Raw genomic sequence first — 15,539 nt, 5'->3', positions numbered from 1 at the left:
ACAGACCGAGACAGCTCCCCTAGCCAGGTGGTGGAGGAAAACGGCTTTCCGGTGTTCTCCAGCCCAGTTTCAGAGGCTGTGTGGAATTTTTGACTGCCTACACAAGTCTGGTCTGAACTCACACTAAACCCTTTGCACAGCAGTGCCCCCACAAGATCTTCAGGGTGTCTTCCTGTCCTGTCGGTCACTGTGTGGTTAGAGCATAGGCTGCTCTAACCAAGAAAAGGTAGCAAGAGTCTCAGACCAAGAGAAGTGCTGCAAACCCCTTCTCTTTGTGGCTCTTAAGCAGTCATTGGTAACCTGCACCTGGGTGGGAGTGGATCCACAACCCTGTCCAGGAGGACTAGGCTGAGTGGGCAGAAACCTTTGAGAGCAGACATGGCTCTCCACTTTGTGCTAAGCATAGGATTCAGACGTGGAGCACTCAGGGAAAGGTTTGGGACCTAGGAAGGGAGTCCTCGGATGGAAGTGGATGAAAGATGGCTTAGTTGGGCTGGGGAAAAATATGGCTTTATTGGAAGAAGCTGGTGGTGGTGGAGTGGAAACCGCCATCTACTCCCCCTTAGGGGAGAGAGGCTCAGAGAACCCTCCTGGAACTCGAATGCAAAGGGTCAAAGGAGGGAGATGCACTGGGGGCTGGGGAAGGGCGCCAGGTTGCCGCAAGGAGGCCAGTGGGCGGCTCATGCACGCGGTCCGGGGAGCAGCGGCAGGCGGCCCAGCGCCGAGTGGCACACGGTCCCGTAGGCTTGGGAGTAGCCGCCAAGTGCAGCTCTGGCTGCGCCCTGGGCCCCCTGTGAGACCGAGGTGCCAAACATCCTTCGGCCGGGTCGGGGTTCCGGGGCGTCCCGGGGCAGGCGGGAAGGGACCTGCACGCAGGCGAGGGTCTTGTTCAGGAGGGAGAGGAGTGGAGCAGGGCTCTGGGGGGTACAAACCGCACTGGAGGGAGCTGGGAAGGGCCGGGCTCACCCGTCGCGCGCCGGCCGCCCTCGGCCCACCGCCCCGGATCGGGTCACTGCGGATCAGGGCCTGATTGGCCACTTGAGCCGCTGCCTGTGAAGTCAGGGAGGGCGCCACCACCCTAACTTTAGTCTTCACCTGGAAGGGTTGCGCCACAGGGTCACGAAAAGGTACTGTAAAAGGCTCTTCCATGCCTACCCAACCTCGACTTACCCCTGAGGGTACCGAGGGTGGCTCCGCTGTGGCCCCTGGGGGCCTTTCCCCCCTGCCTGGTGGCGGAAGTTGGAACAGGGGGTCTGAGTTCTGCCTGGGAACTTCTGTGGAGTATAAGAGCAACCCCAGTTCCCGATGTGAACTTTGGTGGCCCTACAGAGATGGGATCTGGGTGCGTGGGAGGCAGGCAAAACTCACCCACGGGCTCGGGGTTTTGACCAAGGCTACTCTGAGGTCTGGGTCCGCGTTTCCGCGCAGGCGTCTCCGTGGAGACCTGGGGGAGGACTCCGGGCTTGAGGGATTGAGCCCGGGCCTGGGAAGCCCTGAACTCTGTCCGAGAGGCCGCTCCCCCCAGGCCTTCCTCTCGAGGGCTGCGGGTGTTCCCCCTCCGCTCCAGGATCATCTGCGGGATGGGAGGGGCGCTCAGAGGGGGAGGGGATGGACCGCACTGAGGTCGTTGCGTTAAGAGGCTTCGAGGGTGCCCGTGGAAAACAGGCGATGGGAGTCCGAAGTTCCAGCACCTGGTACAGGCGGTTGCGATACTCTAGTGCAGTGAGCTGGTCTCCTTCGTGCACCGGGAGGCGCACATCGGATCCCCGTGTCCACTCGCGGTCGGGGCAATGGAATCTGCGGAGTCAGAAAGGTGGATGCTGACATGGCAGGACACAAGGCTGCCACCCCTGCCCTTTACTCCGAGGTCCGTTCTCTTCGAGTCTCACCTCTGCACGTAGGGGTGCTGCAGCGCCTGCTCTGCACTAAGCCGCTTGTCCGGAGCAAACGCCAAGAGTCGCTTGAGGAGGTCCAGGGCTTCTGGCGGGGTGTCTGGCGGCAGGAGGGCGTCCAGCGTCTGCCGTGGCCTGCGGGCAGCTGCCTGTTGTCTCCTCTCTAGGGCCCCACCTCTCTAGGGCACCTTTTGTCTGTGGCCTGACCTCCACTTTTCTGCTTTGTGTTAATCCCATTCAAGCCCCCCTCCCGAGGTGGTCACCTCTCCATACCCTTGTCCCTGCTCAGTGGGATCCTCTCTCCTTTTCTAAGGCTGGATGTTCTCATTTCTGGGGGATATGTCTTGTTTTTCATCTCTCTCTCTCTCTCTCTCTCTCTCTCTCTCTCTCTCTCTCTCGTCAGTCTCCTGCGACTTGCCACCTTTCCCCACACCTAAGGGTTCCACTCACTTGGACCCAAGGTTCTGCAGAATCAAAGCACTGTAGTCTGAGCCAAGGCCCTGGAGCTCTGTGGGTGGGTGGAAGACAGAGGTATGAGCAGGTAGGCTAGGGCAAGGGGCAGCCATCCCATTTGGTCACATAGACAATAAATAGCCTCTCACAAAGTCCGTGGTCTAAAAAGGCTCAAACCCCTAAAAAACAGCCATTTGGTCCAGGTGAGTGCCCATAGCTGTGCCTTACCTGGAAATCACACACACTCAACATGCTCACATAGAGGATGCTGGGGCCACATCTCCCTTTGATCCTACCCAAGGGAGGACATGGCACCCTGCTGGGCCTTGAAAGGTACTTCCTCTTGCCATGCCCCTCTCCACAACCACTGCTCTCTGCTATATCAGTTGGCTTACACTATCCTGTGACCAATTCTGCCTCTCAGCACCAGCCCCCAGCAGCTGTTCCTGGGCCCTCCCTCCACAAGGCCATTTTCAGTTTTCCTGGGTCAAATGATTCTCAGAACACTCTCCCCAGCTGTGCCCTCTGACTCTCATTATCCTATGCCTAGTGACAGGCCACCAAGGTTGGGACCTGAGTGTACATGCTCACCCTCCATGGAGGGCAATGGAATGGTCTCCAGGATCAGCTCCAGCTGGTGGAAAGTAGATGTGCCAGGGAACAGCGGCTGTCCCCGAAGCATCTCTCCCAGTATGCAGCCCAGGCTCCACATGTCCACCCCTGGAGTATACCTGGGGCAGGAAGGGGTATGTGCAAGGGCAGGGAGCACAGAGGCAGTGGCAGAGACAGAATGGGAGTGTAGGGAGAGGGCATTGAGTACTCAGGTGGGCCCAGGCAAGACCAGGATACAGGGTACCCTAAGGGACCTGAAGGGTGAAAGGTAGATTGGGTCTCCAGATGTTACCATCGGGAGGAGAGAAGAACCTCTGGAGCTCTGTACCAGCGTGTGGCCACATACTCCGTCAGAGCCTGGCCCTCAGGCCCTTCAGAAAGGTCACTCAGGGAGCGTGCCAGGCCAAAGTCACAGAGTTTCACCCGACAAGCAGCATCCAATAGAACATTGGCTGGCTGGAGAGAGGGAAGGGCTTGAGACCCAAAGGACTGGGTGCTCAGTGGAGCCAGGGACCTGTGGGCACAGTGTGGACCCAACCTTCTGGTCCCGGTGGATGACACGTCCTGAGTGGATAAACTTGGTGGCCCTCAGGAGCTGGTAAAAGATGCAACGCTTGTGGATATCCTCCAGTAGTTTGCCCTTCTGGATGACTGCATTCAGGTCGGTGTCTGGGAAGAGGCAGGAGCCGGGGAAGGATACGCAGGTCAGTCTGGAGGGTGAAGAGGGAGGTCTGAACCACTTTGAGTCTGCACCAGCCCTCAGGCTATCCTGGGCTCTCTGCCTGGCTACCAGCCATCACATCTGTCTTCACAGTCAATACAACCAGAATGCCCTATATTATTTTCATCCTATTTCATGTTTTTTTTTCTTTCAATCTGAGTGGGAAGAAGGAGAACACAGCAAGTGAGGGCAGGGCAAGAATCCTTCACAGAAGGGACAAAATGGGGGAGTCACCATCAGGCCAGTGCGGGCAGGGTAAGGGGAGGGGGTCACTACCAATCTTGAAGGTCAGACCTCATCAGCTCTGTGCTCAGGTTCAGGAGACAGAAGAGAGTGACAGATACAGTGTGAGCTAGGCACCAGAGGACCATAAGAAGGGTGCCAAGGCCTCACTCACCCATGGACTCAAACACCAGGTAAATATCCCTGTCATTCTCTGCTGGGATCACATCAAGCAGGCGGATGATGTTGGGATGGTCCCCAAACTCCTGGGAAGAAAGACTGTTGCTGCTGCAAAGCCAAGTCCAGTGGTGCCAGCTTCCCTCTTGTCTGTGGGGACCTGTGCCCAAGGAAGGGATGTGGCAGGATGGCCTGAGCCACTTACCTGGAGAAGCATGACTTCCCTGAAAGTTCTCTGTAAGAAACAGAAATACCCAGCAGGCTGACCCGGAAATGCCAGGAAACCTGCTGTGACAGGCCCTCCCACAGCTCACCAGACTTCCCCATACTTCCCACAGCTCATTTACCTGAGCATCTGTCTGGTCCCTAAAGGCATCAAAGATTTTCTTGATGGCCACTACATCGCCAGTCCTCCGATCCACTGCCTTCCACACAATGCCATAAGCCTGGGGAACACATGGTCAGCTTGCTGAATGCAGGAGTATTCTGCCATATACACACACACCATCCAGCCAGGCTGTCCCATCTAGCTCTGGATCCTGGGAGGGATCAAAGTGTGGCAAGACTTGGAGTGGCAGAGCATGCAGCATCTTCTGGAATGGTGAGAACGAACTGGAGTAGTCCCTACCAGGATATGAAGCCACAAGTGGGTACTCCTTACTGGCAGGACCTGAAGCCTGCTGTCTCTGGAATGACCTTTGACCTGTTCAGCTCCTCACACATTCTGACTTTGTCTACATCCCCATGCCATCTGCTGAGCAAATCCTGTTGACTTGACCTTCAGAATGTATCCAGGGCCTGTATGCTGACAGCCCTTCCATCTCTGCTGTACACTGGCATATGCTTCCAGCATCACCTGTGGGTTGGCTATCTACTCTTTGTGCCACTCCCACCCATCCCCACCACCACCAAGTCTCACCAGAATGGAGGGGGGTGAGCTTTGTAAAGGGAATATTACAAACAGCTTGTCAATTAGAGTAAAAGCCCATGTCTTGGAGGTGTCCCTTCCACACAATGGAACCCATCACTGTTACTATACTCTATCTCTTCCTGGTTCCATACATAAAAATGTAGTGTGTCTCCAGCAGCCAGGCAGGTCTTTGCCTTAGGGACTTTGCAATTGCTGTTGGCTTGTTCCCCTCCACTATACACAGAACACACCTACACAATCACACACGTTCACACATATGCTCAGACCCAATCACAGTCACGAATACACCCGAACTCACACACAATTAGTTCCTGTTCTCAGTCTGTGTATTCACACTCAGACTTCCTGAGCCTGGTATACATGCTCCTGAACCATGCTGGGAGCAGCCTTTCACCCTCAGAAACAGGAATGGCCAGGCTTCATCAGAACAATCTATGGGAACCCAGAAAGTTATCGGAAGTGGGTAGAGCACCAATACCACTCCTCCTGCGACCTGGGGGTCCTGGTAGTCACCAGCCTTTCCAGGGCGAGGTCCCTGAGGGTTATCCAGTTTCCTTATGGAAAGAGGAGTACAGGAGCCTCGGAGGAGGCAGGACAGGAACCCAGAAGCCAGTATCCCGTGTCAGAAGAACTGGACCTTGACGGGGCTAACCAGGCCCCCAGGTGACTGCAGTGCCCCTCGGATGGCCAGGCGTCCCTGCGCTCACCCCTTTCCCAAGCCTCCGCTTGATCAGGTATCTCTGGGCTACGTGGCAGTCCACCTCGGCAGCACACATGAAGAGAGGCAGGCGCAGGCTCTTGGAATCCACTGATTCCTCCTCGGAGCAGGACCTGTTGATCCGTTGGCTTGGGAACCGGCAGGGGCGGTGTTCCGCCCTTGCGCCTGCGCCAATGGGCGGGGTCTGCAGCCAGCCCCACCTGTACGCTTGGGTCCCCTGGTTAATGCTGCTCGCGGGTTCGGGAGGCTACCCCGGAATGCGCTGGGCACAGTGGCAAAACAGGTTGGGCACGTCTTAGGGTGTAGAGGGAGTAGAGCGTCGAGGATTCAGAGCTGGGCTCTCTCAGGAACGAAATTGTGACCCTGGTAGAGGAGCACTAGAGCTGGTGACTGAAAGGCTCCAAGTGAGAGTGAACCGGATGTGTTTGAGGCTCCAGGCTTACTCATCTGGGGAATTGAGTGGAAATCAAAGGTATGGGCCACCCAGAGGGCCGAAGCACTGGGCCCACTGATGTGAGGGAGGAGGTTACAAGAGGCAAGGAGGTCGCGATTGTGTTGGGCCGGGGACACCACACAAGAGCAGGCAATACTGTATGAAAGTGGATTGAGGCTGCTGGAGTCTTTGTTTGGATGTGGGAAAGTTGACTTAGGCTTAGGCTGACCAGAGAGACCCAGAATGCAGGATATATAGGTCAGTGGCAAGAAGCTTACCTAACTTTCAGGAATCCCAACATTCCATCCCCAATACCCCAACAAAACAAAAACCGAGAAGAGGCCAATTATGCCTCCCTCAGGCTCCTCCACCTCAGTTTCCATAAGGAAACTGGGTGACACCCAGGAATCTCATCCCCGAAGGTAGGTGACCACAAGGGCCCCCAACAGACACAGGGAGAGTGATTCGTTATTTAACCCACTTACCAGTCACCTACTTCTAGGATTCTTCCCTTGTTTTCACCAGAAACTCTGGAGAGGGAGGCCTGGCCCGCTCCAGACAATAATGAAGGGCTGTTTACAGCATGGTTCAGGGCCACATAAGCAGGGACCATCGAGATCTGAGTGGTATATAGACTAAGGGCAAAATTTAAATCTGGTGTAAATAAATAATTAACACCTCTGACATACAAAAGAGATCATCATCGTCATCATTTATTTACTGGATTGAGTAGTTAAATTACCCTGTGCTACACCTTTTGAGTCTTGCCGCTGAGGAGGTGGCTCAGCCATTATGAACATTTGACAGCTCTTCCACAGGATCTAGGTTCAATTCCCAGCACCTGCATGTTGGCTCACAACTGCCTGTAACTCCACACAGACATACATGCAGGCAAAACCCAAACATTTAAAAAATTATAATAAAAGTTTTTTTCTTTTTCAGATTTTCCTGTCCTTTCTGCCTTGATTCATTGAATACTTGCCATCAATGACAGCAGACAAGTCAGGCCTGTGGCAACAAGTAGCCAAAGTATTAATGAATATCAGGTAGCACTGTGAGGTCTGACCACACAATTGCTGAGATGTCTACCATACCACTGACCCCTGGCAGGGACAGTGTGCTCCTCTTGTGTCCTGGAGAGGGATAAATGTTGCTACTGGGGTTAGAGAGATAGATAGCTCAGTAGGTAAAATGGTTGTGATGAAGGGAAACTGGAAGTGATGGACTGATATTATAAAGGATTTTCCAGTAAACATTCTTAGAAAAAATTAATAGCACAAAGTGTAATTTGGAGCTGGAAGCTCAAAGTGATTTCCAGGTAACTTCAAGTGTGAGATGACCTAGCTTAAAAATCTATGTTAGCTGCAAAGAATTTCTGTTCAAGGCCAGTTTCTCTTTGGAGTTAAGCCAGAACAAGATGCACACAATTGTGAAAAAGGGTTTTATTCATCATTATTCTTCACTGTTTGAAGAAAAATCTCACAGACTGCCTCAGTCACTGTGTAGGTCTGGGAACCAAAGGACCTGAGTTCAATCCCCAGCACAATTCTATGAAAGTGAACTCTGGGGAAGCACTGGATTTATTGGGCTTCCTGACAGAGCATGGATGAGGGGTGATTTAGTGGCATGTAGGTGCTCCCCTCACCAAAAGGCTGCACTGGAAAGCCTTACCCAATGGGAATGGCGGCTTTCCTACAGCCCTTAGATGGAGACCTCTCCCCTAGTCCTTCCCTCCCTATCGCCTCTAATCCCTTCCTGAGGCCAGATTAAGGCAGAGTTGCAGACTCAGCTGAGGATCACATGACTGTCTTTGTACCTCTATGAGGGGATGTAGACAGTCACAAAGTCCTACAGCTAGAGTGATCTTTTGCAACTGAGTGTGACTGAACTCCTGAAGATGGCAGTTGTTTGATGGAGTTATATATAACAGACCCAGCATAGATGGAGCATAGACTGATTACTTACCCAATATTTTTTGTTTGTTTTGGTTTTTTGTGTTTTCCCAGTATTATGTAACAGATTAGGTTCTGCTTTCATATTAAAAGGTAGGTTTTTTTTTTTTTTTTGAGACGATTTCTCTGTGTAACTTGGAGGCTGTCCTGGAATTCGCTCTGTAGACCAGGCTGGCCTCTAACTCACAGAGATCCTCCTGCTCTGCCTCCCAAGTGGTGGAATTAAAGGTGTGTGCCACTGGCACCTGGCATTAAAAGATAGTATTTTAACACCAAAATCTAGTTACTTTACAAGACTCCCATAAAGAGCCAAGTGCTTTAAATCTCAATACTTAAAAGAGGTTCTTCATTGTCTTTAAATTTGGTATGTATTTATGTGTATTAAATGTGAGAAAATACAGGACAACTTCCATCATGTGGTTCTAGTGATCAAACTCTGGTCATCAGACCCAGTGGCAAGTGCCTGAACCCACTGAGCCATCTCACCAGGCCCCAAACTTACGATCATTTTATTTTTACTTATTCATTTTATTGAGAAGGGACTCATGTAACCCAGACTAGCCTTGAACTCTTTGATCCTCCTGCTACCAACTTTCAAGTGGTAAGATCACAGGATCAATGATGTCAAGCTGTATTGATGTTTTTACCAGGAGGTAATGCCTCAATTATTCTGCCATGCCTACCCAGCCAGCCTAACTAATAACAGCGAGTTCTCAAAACATTAAAAAATGCTTGTTAATATATCAAATACCACAGAATTGAAATGTTCCCTCTTGGAAGGAGGGCTGCTGCTGAAGCTTAGTGTCTTAGTTAAATTTCTATTGCTGTGAAGAGACACAATGACCACAATAATTCTTATAAAGGAAAACATGGAATTGAGGTGGCAGCTTACAGTCCATTGTCATCACAGTAGGGAACATGGTAGCCTGCAGACAGACATGGTGGTGGCTGCATCTTGATCAGAAGGCAACAGGTAGTGGTCTGTCTCATTGGGAGTAGCTTGAGCATATATGACACCTCAAAACCCATCTCCACAGTGACACACTTCGTCCAACAAGGTCACCTGTATGCCAACAAAATCACACTTCCTAATAATGTCACTCTCCATGATCTTGTGAGGGGCAATTACATTCAAACTACAACACTCAGGAAGTAAACAAAACTTACAGGTTCCAGAAATTTGAAATTTACAAGATTCACAGTGCTTCTGCCAAGGTTACTCAAATCCCATTGCTCATTCACAGTGAGATGCCCCTTTCCCAGGTTATACAAGGCCCCTTTGTGCCTTCTCTCAGAGCCGGAAGATTCTCCTATTAAGCTGCCTGCAAGTCCTGTACAGGCTTTCAGGGATGCAGATTTCCTGAGTCTTCAGCCTTGCTGGCATGGGCTTTTTTGGTGATGCAGTTGCCTTTGTGTGGTTCATGTTCTATTAGTAACTCCAGGAAACTCATTGGTTCATTATGCTAGACTTGGGTAGGACAGTTTCTGTGGTCCTTTAGTCATGTCTCCCTAGGAAGAGTGACACAATTGGGGGTTAGTAGTAAAACCTTTGTTTAAATGTGGTTTCACAAATTCAAGGATGCTCAAATCTGTCCATACCTAACAAGTATGGACAAACCTGAGCAGAAATTCTAGTAAGAGATTACATGAATCTCAGAAGAGATTTTGAACTTTTAAACATTTTTAAGACTGTGATACACTATGAGGACTTTTGAAGTTGGACTAAATGCATTTTGCAGCATGATATTGTCACAAGCTATGGGGGCCAAGGAGTGGAATGTGGTAATTTGAATGTAATTGTATCCCCTCATAAACTCATAGAGAGTGGCACTATTAGGAGGTGTGGCTTTGCTGAAGTAGTTATGGCCTTGTTAGAGGAAGTGTGTTACGGTGGGGGCGGGGTTTGAGGGCTCCTATGCCCAGGTTATACTCAGTGTTTAGTTCACTTCCTGTTGCCTGTGGATCAAAGATGTAGAATTCTCAGCTCCTTTTCCAACACCATATCCTGCCATGTCCTGTCATGATGATAATGGACTAAACCCCTGAAAATTTAAGCTTCCCAATTAACTGTTATATTTATGAGTTGCTGTGGTCATGGTGTCTCTTCACAGCAACAGAAACTCTAAGACAGAAGTTGGTACTGGGAGTGCACACAACCAGTGCAGATATAAGCTGTCTCTCCCAGATAATTGCAGCCCAAACAGAGCTATTGTTTCCCCCAGAAGAAGTTATTCACTCAACTTATCCCCCTGAATGATAAATTTTTAAAACATGAGTATGCTTCTAGAACCTGGCAAAGCACCACCTTAGGGCTGTGTACCTGTTTCACTTCCTGTTAAAAACCTCAGCCTGCAGGACAGCTCTGATAATCTGCCTCCCAGAAATTCCATTCCAACAAAACCTTAGATACCAGAGTCCCCTTAAAATTGTGCAGAGGGGGCTGCATTCTAAGTGTATGTAGACTTCATAAGCACAGGTGGGGAAAGACTAGCTCAAACCTGAATAGAGGGAGCATGGGAAATAAGTCCCCTTATGTTGTGGGGACCTGAAGCCCCTGGTGGAGTCGTAGCAAGAGCACTAAGACCCTTGCGGGTGGAGGACAGAGACTTGGATGTTAGTTCAGTGTTTTGAAGCTGAACGTTTTGTTTGCCTGACTATACCTCTGCAGAGTCAAGCAAGGATATAAGAAACAGCAAGGAATGAAAGATTGAAATCAAGCTGTTGCCAGAGCAACGGAATGGGCTGGGTGGGGGACAGCGACTAAGTTCGGTCACCATAGAGTTTGCTGCGTAGGCTGGACATCAACATTCCTGGACACACGCTCCAGGATGCGACAGTCGAGGTCCGGAGGGAACCTTCAGATACAGGTTGGCCACAATGCTTCTGATCTCTAATCCTGCCTGTTCTGAACCTTATAAATCGAAGACACATTCTTGAACCTAGAGTGTAGTTCTCCAGAATTTTCGGGGTAAGGAAGGGGGGAGTAGCTGAGTTGAGGGAGCGGGTGGGGCACGATGGTCTCCTGAGTCCTGTTGGTCCCCATATCAAGCCATGGCGCCCAAGAAGAAACGTGGGCCAAGTGCCGGGCGCAAGCAGGCGGGCGACAGTGCAGAGGGCCTGCTCTCCGAGCGGGCGCAGTATCTGCAGCGCGAGTACTCGCTACTCTCAGAGAAACTGGTGACCTGTGAGCAGCGGGTAGATCAGGTGCTGCAGAACAATGCGTTCCTGGACCGCGAGGCACAGCGCTTGCGCGAAGAAAACCGGCTTTACGCCAGTTATGTGAATGCACACGCGCAGCGCTGCGCCAACACCATCGTGCGTCTCGAGGACCAGAACCGCATGGACCTGGCACAGATCCGGTGGCAACGAGCTGAGCTGGCGTCGCTTTACCACGGGCGCGAGGATGGAGTGCGTGCACAGCTACTGGAAATGAAGATGCGCGCTGAAAACATGACACAGCAGGTGCAGGAGCTGCAGCCCTACAAGGCCAGTGCTCGCGCTTCCGGGGACCGGGTGGGGTCGAGAGGGGTGGGCGCGCTCCCACCCATGCGCTGATCCATGCTCCCGCTGCAGGAACTGCAGCTGGAGCAGCTGGCGCGAATCCGGACCCTGGAGCGCGAGCTCCTGCACATGCGCGTGGAGCATACGCAGCTCCTCCACCGGGTGAAGCGACGCTTCCTGGATGACAAGGCTGCTTTTGAGCGTGAGGCACGCCTGCACGTGCAGTCCCTGACGCGCCGCTCAGAACGGGAGGCGGCCCGTGCCCTCATTTCTCACACACAGGCCATCAAGGCGGACAACGGGCGTCTCCGACATGAACTCCTGAGACTTCTCCACCGAGCCCACTTACTGCAGGATATGAGACAACAGCTGCTAGAGCAGCGAGAGCAGCTGCGCGGGGAGCACAATGACATGCGGAACCTGGAACGCGTTCATGGCTGGCTGCACAGGGGACTCGGGGGGCCACCACTTTGGCAGCCGCCCCAAACTCACCAGTCCAACCTGCGCATTGGGTCACTTGATACCCTATCGGAATCATCCTACACAACTTTAAGTGCCCAGGCTCTGGCCCAATCACATGCGACCTCCCGGGCCTCATCAGTGGTCCAGTCACACCGAATCTCCCAGACTCCTTCTGTAATGTCCCAGGAGTCTTCTCTTGTCCCATCTCTAAAGGCTGGGTCTGTGATTGCTCCCCTTACTCCATCACATCCGGGATCCCGAGTCCCATCTCTGACTATCTCGCACCGGGGCTCTGGGATATCGTCCCTGACCCAGTCACGAATGGACTCCAGGGTTACATCCCTGACTGTATCGTCCAATACTTCTGTCTTGCTACCGCGATCACGCGAGGGCTCTCGGATCTCTCCACAACCCTCCTTGCGTGAGTTCTCTCAAGACACTGACACCTCTGCAAAGTCTAGCTCCAAGCTTCTCTCAGTTCTGTCTCAGGATCGAGTCCCTCTCAACCCACAACTGGAGGAGACAGCAAACACTGAAGATGCCACAGAAGTTGCCTTGGGGCAAGCCTGAACTCACAGTGGAGGGGGGGGGCAGGGAGGGAAGCGGGGAGGAGGAGGCCAGTAGGGCCACGGGGTGGGAGAAATAACCCTGAAAGCTTTCTTGGTACATAAAGTTGTTAATAAAAGTGTAAAATAAACCCCATGATGCTCTGGCACCTGCCTGTTTTGCTGCCCATGTATTTCAGGTGTGCAGAGGCCTGCAATCCAAGCTATGAAGGAGCTGATGTCTCCTTGTTTGGTAGAATTCGATGTCCTTCCACCAACAACCAACCTGGGTAGGGAGCCAGCAAGCTTGGGCTGTGTTCAGGTAAGTTTGGTAGAGTAATTTCAAGGGAACTTCTGCAAAAGAGAACAGATTATGTCATCACCTCAATCATTTAAAATATGTTATTTTCCAATTTAGGGAAGACCACAAGAATTATCTGGGAATTCCCATTGCCACACATTTGGATGAACAGGGATGTGGGCTGTTTGGTTCTTTGAGTCATCTGGGATTCTGCTGGAGACAGTTTTCCTCTTTTTTTTTAGGGGGTGGGTATTTGGAGACAGGGTTTCTCTGTGTAGCTTTGTACACCAGGCTGTCCTCGAACTCAGAGATCCGCCTGCCTTTGCCTCCTGAGTGCTGGGATTAAAGGTGTGCACCACTGCCCAACTTTAGTTATGTCTCTTAATTTTAAACATATCCCTTTGTGTTTACTAGATAGAACTTTGACCTCTTTCTTCTGTGCAGGGGTTGAGCCAGGGCCACCTTTGTGATAAACAAACCTGAGTCACGTCCCAGCCCTGTCTAATACTTCTTCAAGACACATCAAAATTAGAAAATTCACCTTGAAGAAAATACTGTCAACAAAATCGTACTGGCCAATCAGAATTTGTCACTTGTCCCAGTGGTGTCTGTAGCCAGCTATGCTCATTTTCTGTCACATCTTGCAATCCATTGTTCTTTATATTTGTTCATTTTTTTGTTGTTTTGTTTTGAGACAGGACCTCTCTATGTAGATTAGGCTGGGTTGAACTCAGAGATCCTCTTGCCTCTGCTTCCCGAATGCTAGGGTTAAAGGCATGTTCCACCACCTCCTGGCAATAAAACTGTATCTAAAAAAAAATTAAGGGTTGGAGAGATGGTTCAACAGTTAAAAGCACTGATTGCTCTTCCATAGGTCCTGAGTTCAATTCCCAGCACCCGCATGGTAGCTCACAGCCAAATACAATGGGATTTGATGCCTTCTTTTGGTGTGCACATGTACATGCAGACAAAGCACCATAAACATAACATACATACATACATATCATGCCTAGTGCCTGCAGAGGTCAAAGGGGGTAGCTGATCCCAGGAACTGGAATGAGCCCAGGTGTGGATTTGGGGAACAAAACCTGGGTGCTCAGCAAGAGCAAGTGCTTATCTTGGTGTCATCAATCCAGCTCCCTACATATAGTCTTGTAAGATCTAACAGTCAAGTTCTAGGACCTACAGACTTACTGAGCATATAGGCTACAAGGGAACATGCCCTACTGTTGAAGAACAGCCTTGTAACCTCTCCTCTGTCAGATCCAACATCAGCCACTGAAATCTAACTTGTATGTGCTGTGTATGTTCAAATGCAAGTTTGCATACATATGTGTGTGCTTGTTTAGGCCAGAGCCCAACATCATTGTGTCTTCCTTGAGCACTCAGCTATATTAATGAAACAGGGTTTCTTGCTAAACCTAGGCTAGTCAAGCTTGTCCCATCAGTCCTGTCTCAACCTTCCAAACTAGATTATGGGTGGGCCACATGCTCATGCAACCCTTCATGTGAGTAGTATTCAAACTTGGGCCCTCATGCTTGCACAGCCAGGGTTTCAAACAACAAGCCATCACCCACACCTCAGATACTGCAAATACAGTTTGAAATGCTGCTAAATATTATGCCTGTCATCTGAACTGACTGCCCAGACACCCTCACAAAATCAAGCTTGTAAATGGAATTCTTAATTGGTCTAAATAATAAAAACACAGAGTAAGATATAAAAGAAAATGCTGAGAGATCCAAGAGAAGGAGCAAACCAAAGCCACTTTTACCTCCTTAGCTTCTCAGCACAAAAGAGAATGAGTTCCTGTTTCCTCCCACATACATCCTCTCTCATCCTAGCCATCACACTTCCTGTCTGTCTGTACAGACCTCCACACCTCTATGGTTAGCTAGTAGCAAACTTCACCCTCTGATCTTCAGACAGGCTTTATTTGTACAAGGAGATATCACCCACAAGCCTATTAACATTCCTTCTAAATGGGGTGGGTTATCAGCCACATCTAAGATATGGCTACTCCCTACTGCCCCAGCTGCAAGCTGACTCCAGAAGTGCTAGAGTATAAAGGTGGGGTGTTAACTGAAGGTGGGACTTAGCGTGAAGCTTTTTCATTATGCAGTTGCTATAAAATAGGTTAAATAAATATTGGTTCACTAGGCTGGACTTGAATGGTTGCTTTCATCTTTCAGTGGTTGCTGATGTCCAGTGGGGTGATTTGGGTGCTTGGTCCCCAGTTGGTGGTGCTGTTTGCTTGCTAGAGGAAGTGTGCACTGGAGGCATGCTTTTCCATGAGTAGCCTTTGCATAGTGATCACAGTTGAGGATGTGAGTTCTCAGCTTCCTGCTTCTGCTGCCATGCTTCCTAGACATGATGGGCTCTTACTACTATGTCCACTCAAAATACACTCTTCCTTTCATGGTTTGATTTTAAAAACACAGCAACAAAAAAAAGTATTTAATACAGCTTCCCAGAAAAAGTCACAAACCACTCAGCTACATTTTCACATTTTAAGTACCTCTGGTAGTGGTGGCACAAGCACTTAGGAGGCAGAGGCAGGCAGATACCTGTGAGTTTGAGGTCAGCTAGATCTACAGAGCGAATTCCAGGACAGCCAG

The 15,539-nt window shown here is 50.6% G+C and overlaps 2 protein-coding genes across 7 annotated transcripts; one reads left to right on the top strand and one right to left on the bottom strand.

Annotated features, from left to right (window-relative positions):
• Positions 1 to 488: 488 nt before the first annotated feature.
• On the bottom strand, positions 489 to 5,823 carry Mapk15 (mitogen-activated protein kinase 15). Of its 6 annotated transcripts, none has more exons than XM_051189156.1 (14): positions 5,716 to 5,823; positions 4,425 to 4,523; positions 4,283 to 4,312; positions 4,076 to 4,166; positions 3,496 to 3,626; positions 3,250 to 3,413; positions 2,937 to 3,076; positions 2,343 to 2,400; positions 1,890 to 2,027; positions 1,692 to 1,797; positions 1,369 to 1,573; positions 1,171 to 1,274; positions 967 to 1,095; positions 554 to 884 (listed from the first exon to the last, which is right to left on the bottom strand). In XM_051189156.1, the coding sequence occupies exons 1-14, from the start codon at positions 5,782 to 5,784 to the stop codon at positions 681 to 683; spliced, it is 1,668 nt and encodes a 555-aa protein (XP_051045113.1). In that variant the 5' UTR covers positions 5,785 to 5,823; the 3' UTR covers positions 554 to 680. The 6 variants fall into 6 exon arrangements, with proteins under 6 accessions (XP_051045110.1, XP_051045111.1, XP_051045112.1 ...); XM_051189157.1 differs by having other exon boundaries at positions 554 to 866; XM_051189153.1 differs by having other exon boundaries at positions 489 to 1,095.
• Positions 5,824 to 11,159: 5,336 nt separating this feature from the next.
• On the top strand, positions 11,160 to 12,644 carry Ccdc166 (coiled-coil domain containing 166). Its single transcript, XM_051189152.1, has 2 exons — positions 11,160 to 11,597; positions 11,685 to 12,644. The coding sequence occupies exons 1-2, from the start codon at positions 11,163 to 11,165 to the stop codon at positions 12,642 to 12,644; spliced, it is 1,395 nt and encodes a 464-aa protein (XP_051045109.1). The 5' UTR covers positions 11,160 to 11,162.
• Positions 12,645 to 15,539: the final 2,895 nt, after the last annotated feature.

The sequence above is a fragment of the Phodopus roborovskii genome, unplaced genomic scaffold (genome assembly GCF_943737965.1).
Source record: "Phodopus roborovskii unplaced genomic scaffold, PHOROB, whole genome shotgun sequence".
Taxonomy (NCBI): domain Eukaryota; kingdom Metazoa; phylum Chordata; class Mammalia; order Rodentia; family Cricetidae; genus Phodopus; species Phodopus roborovskii.
This window is presented reverse-complemented; position numbering and strand designations above follow the sequence as displayed.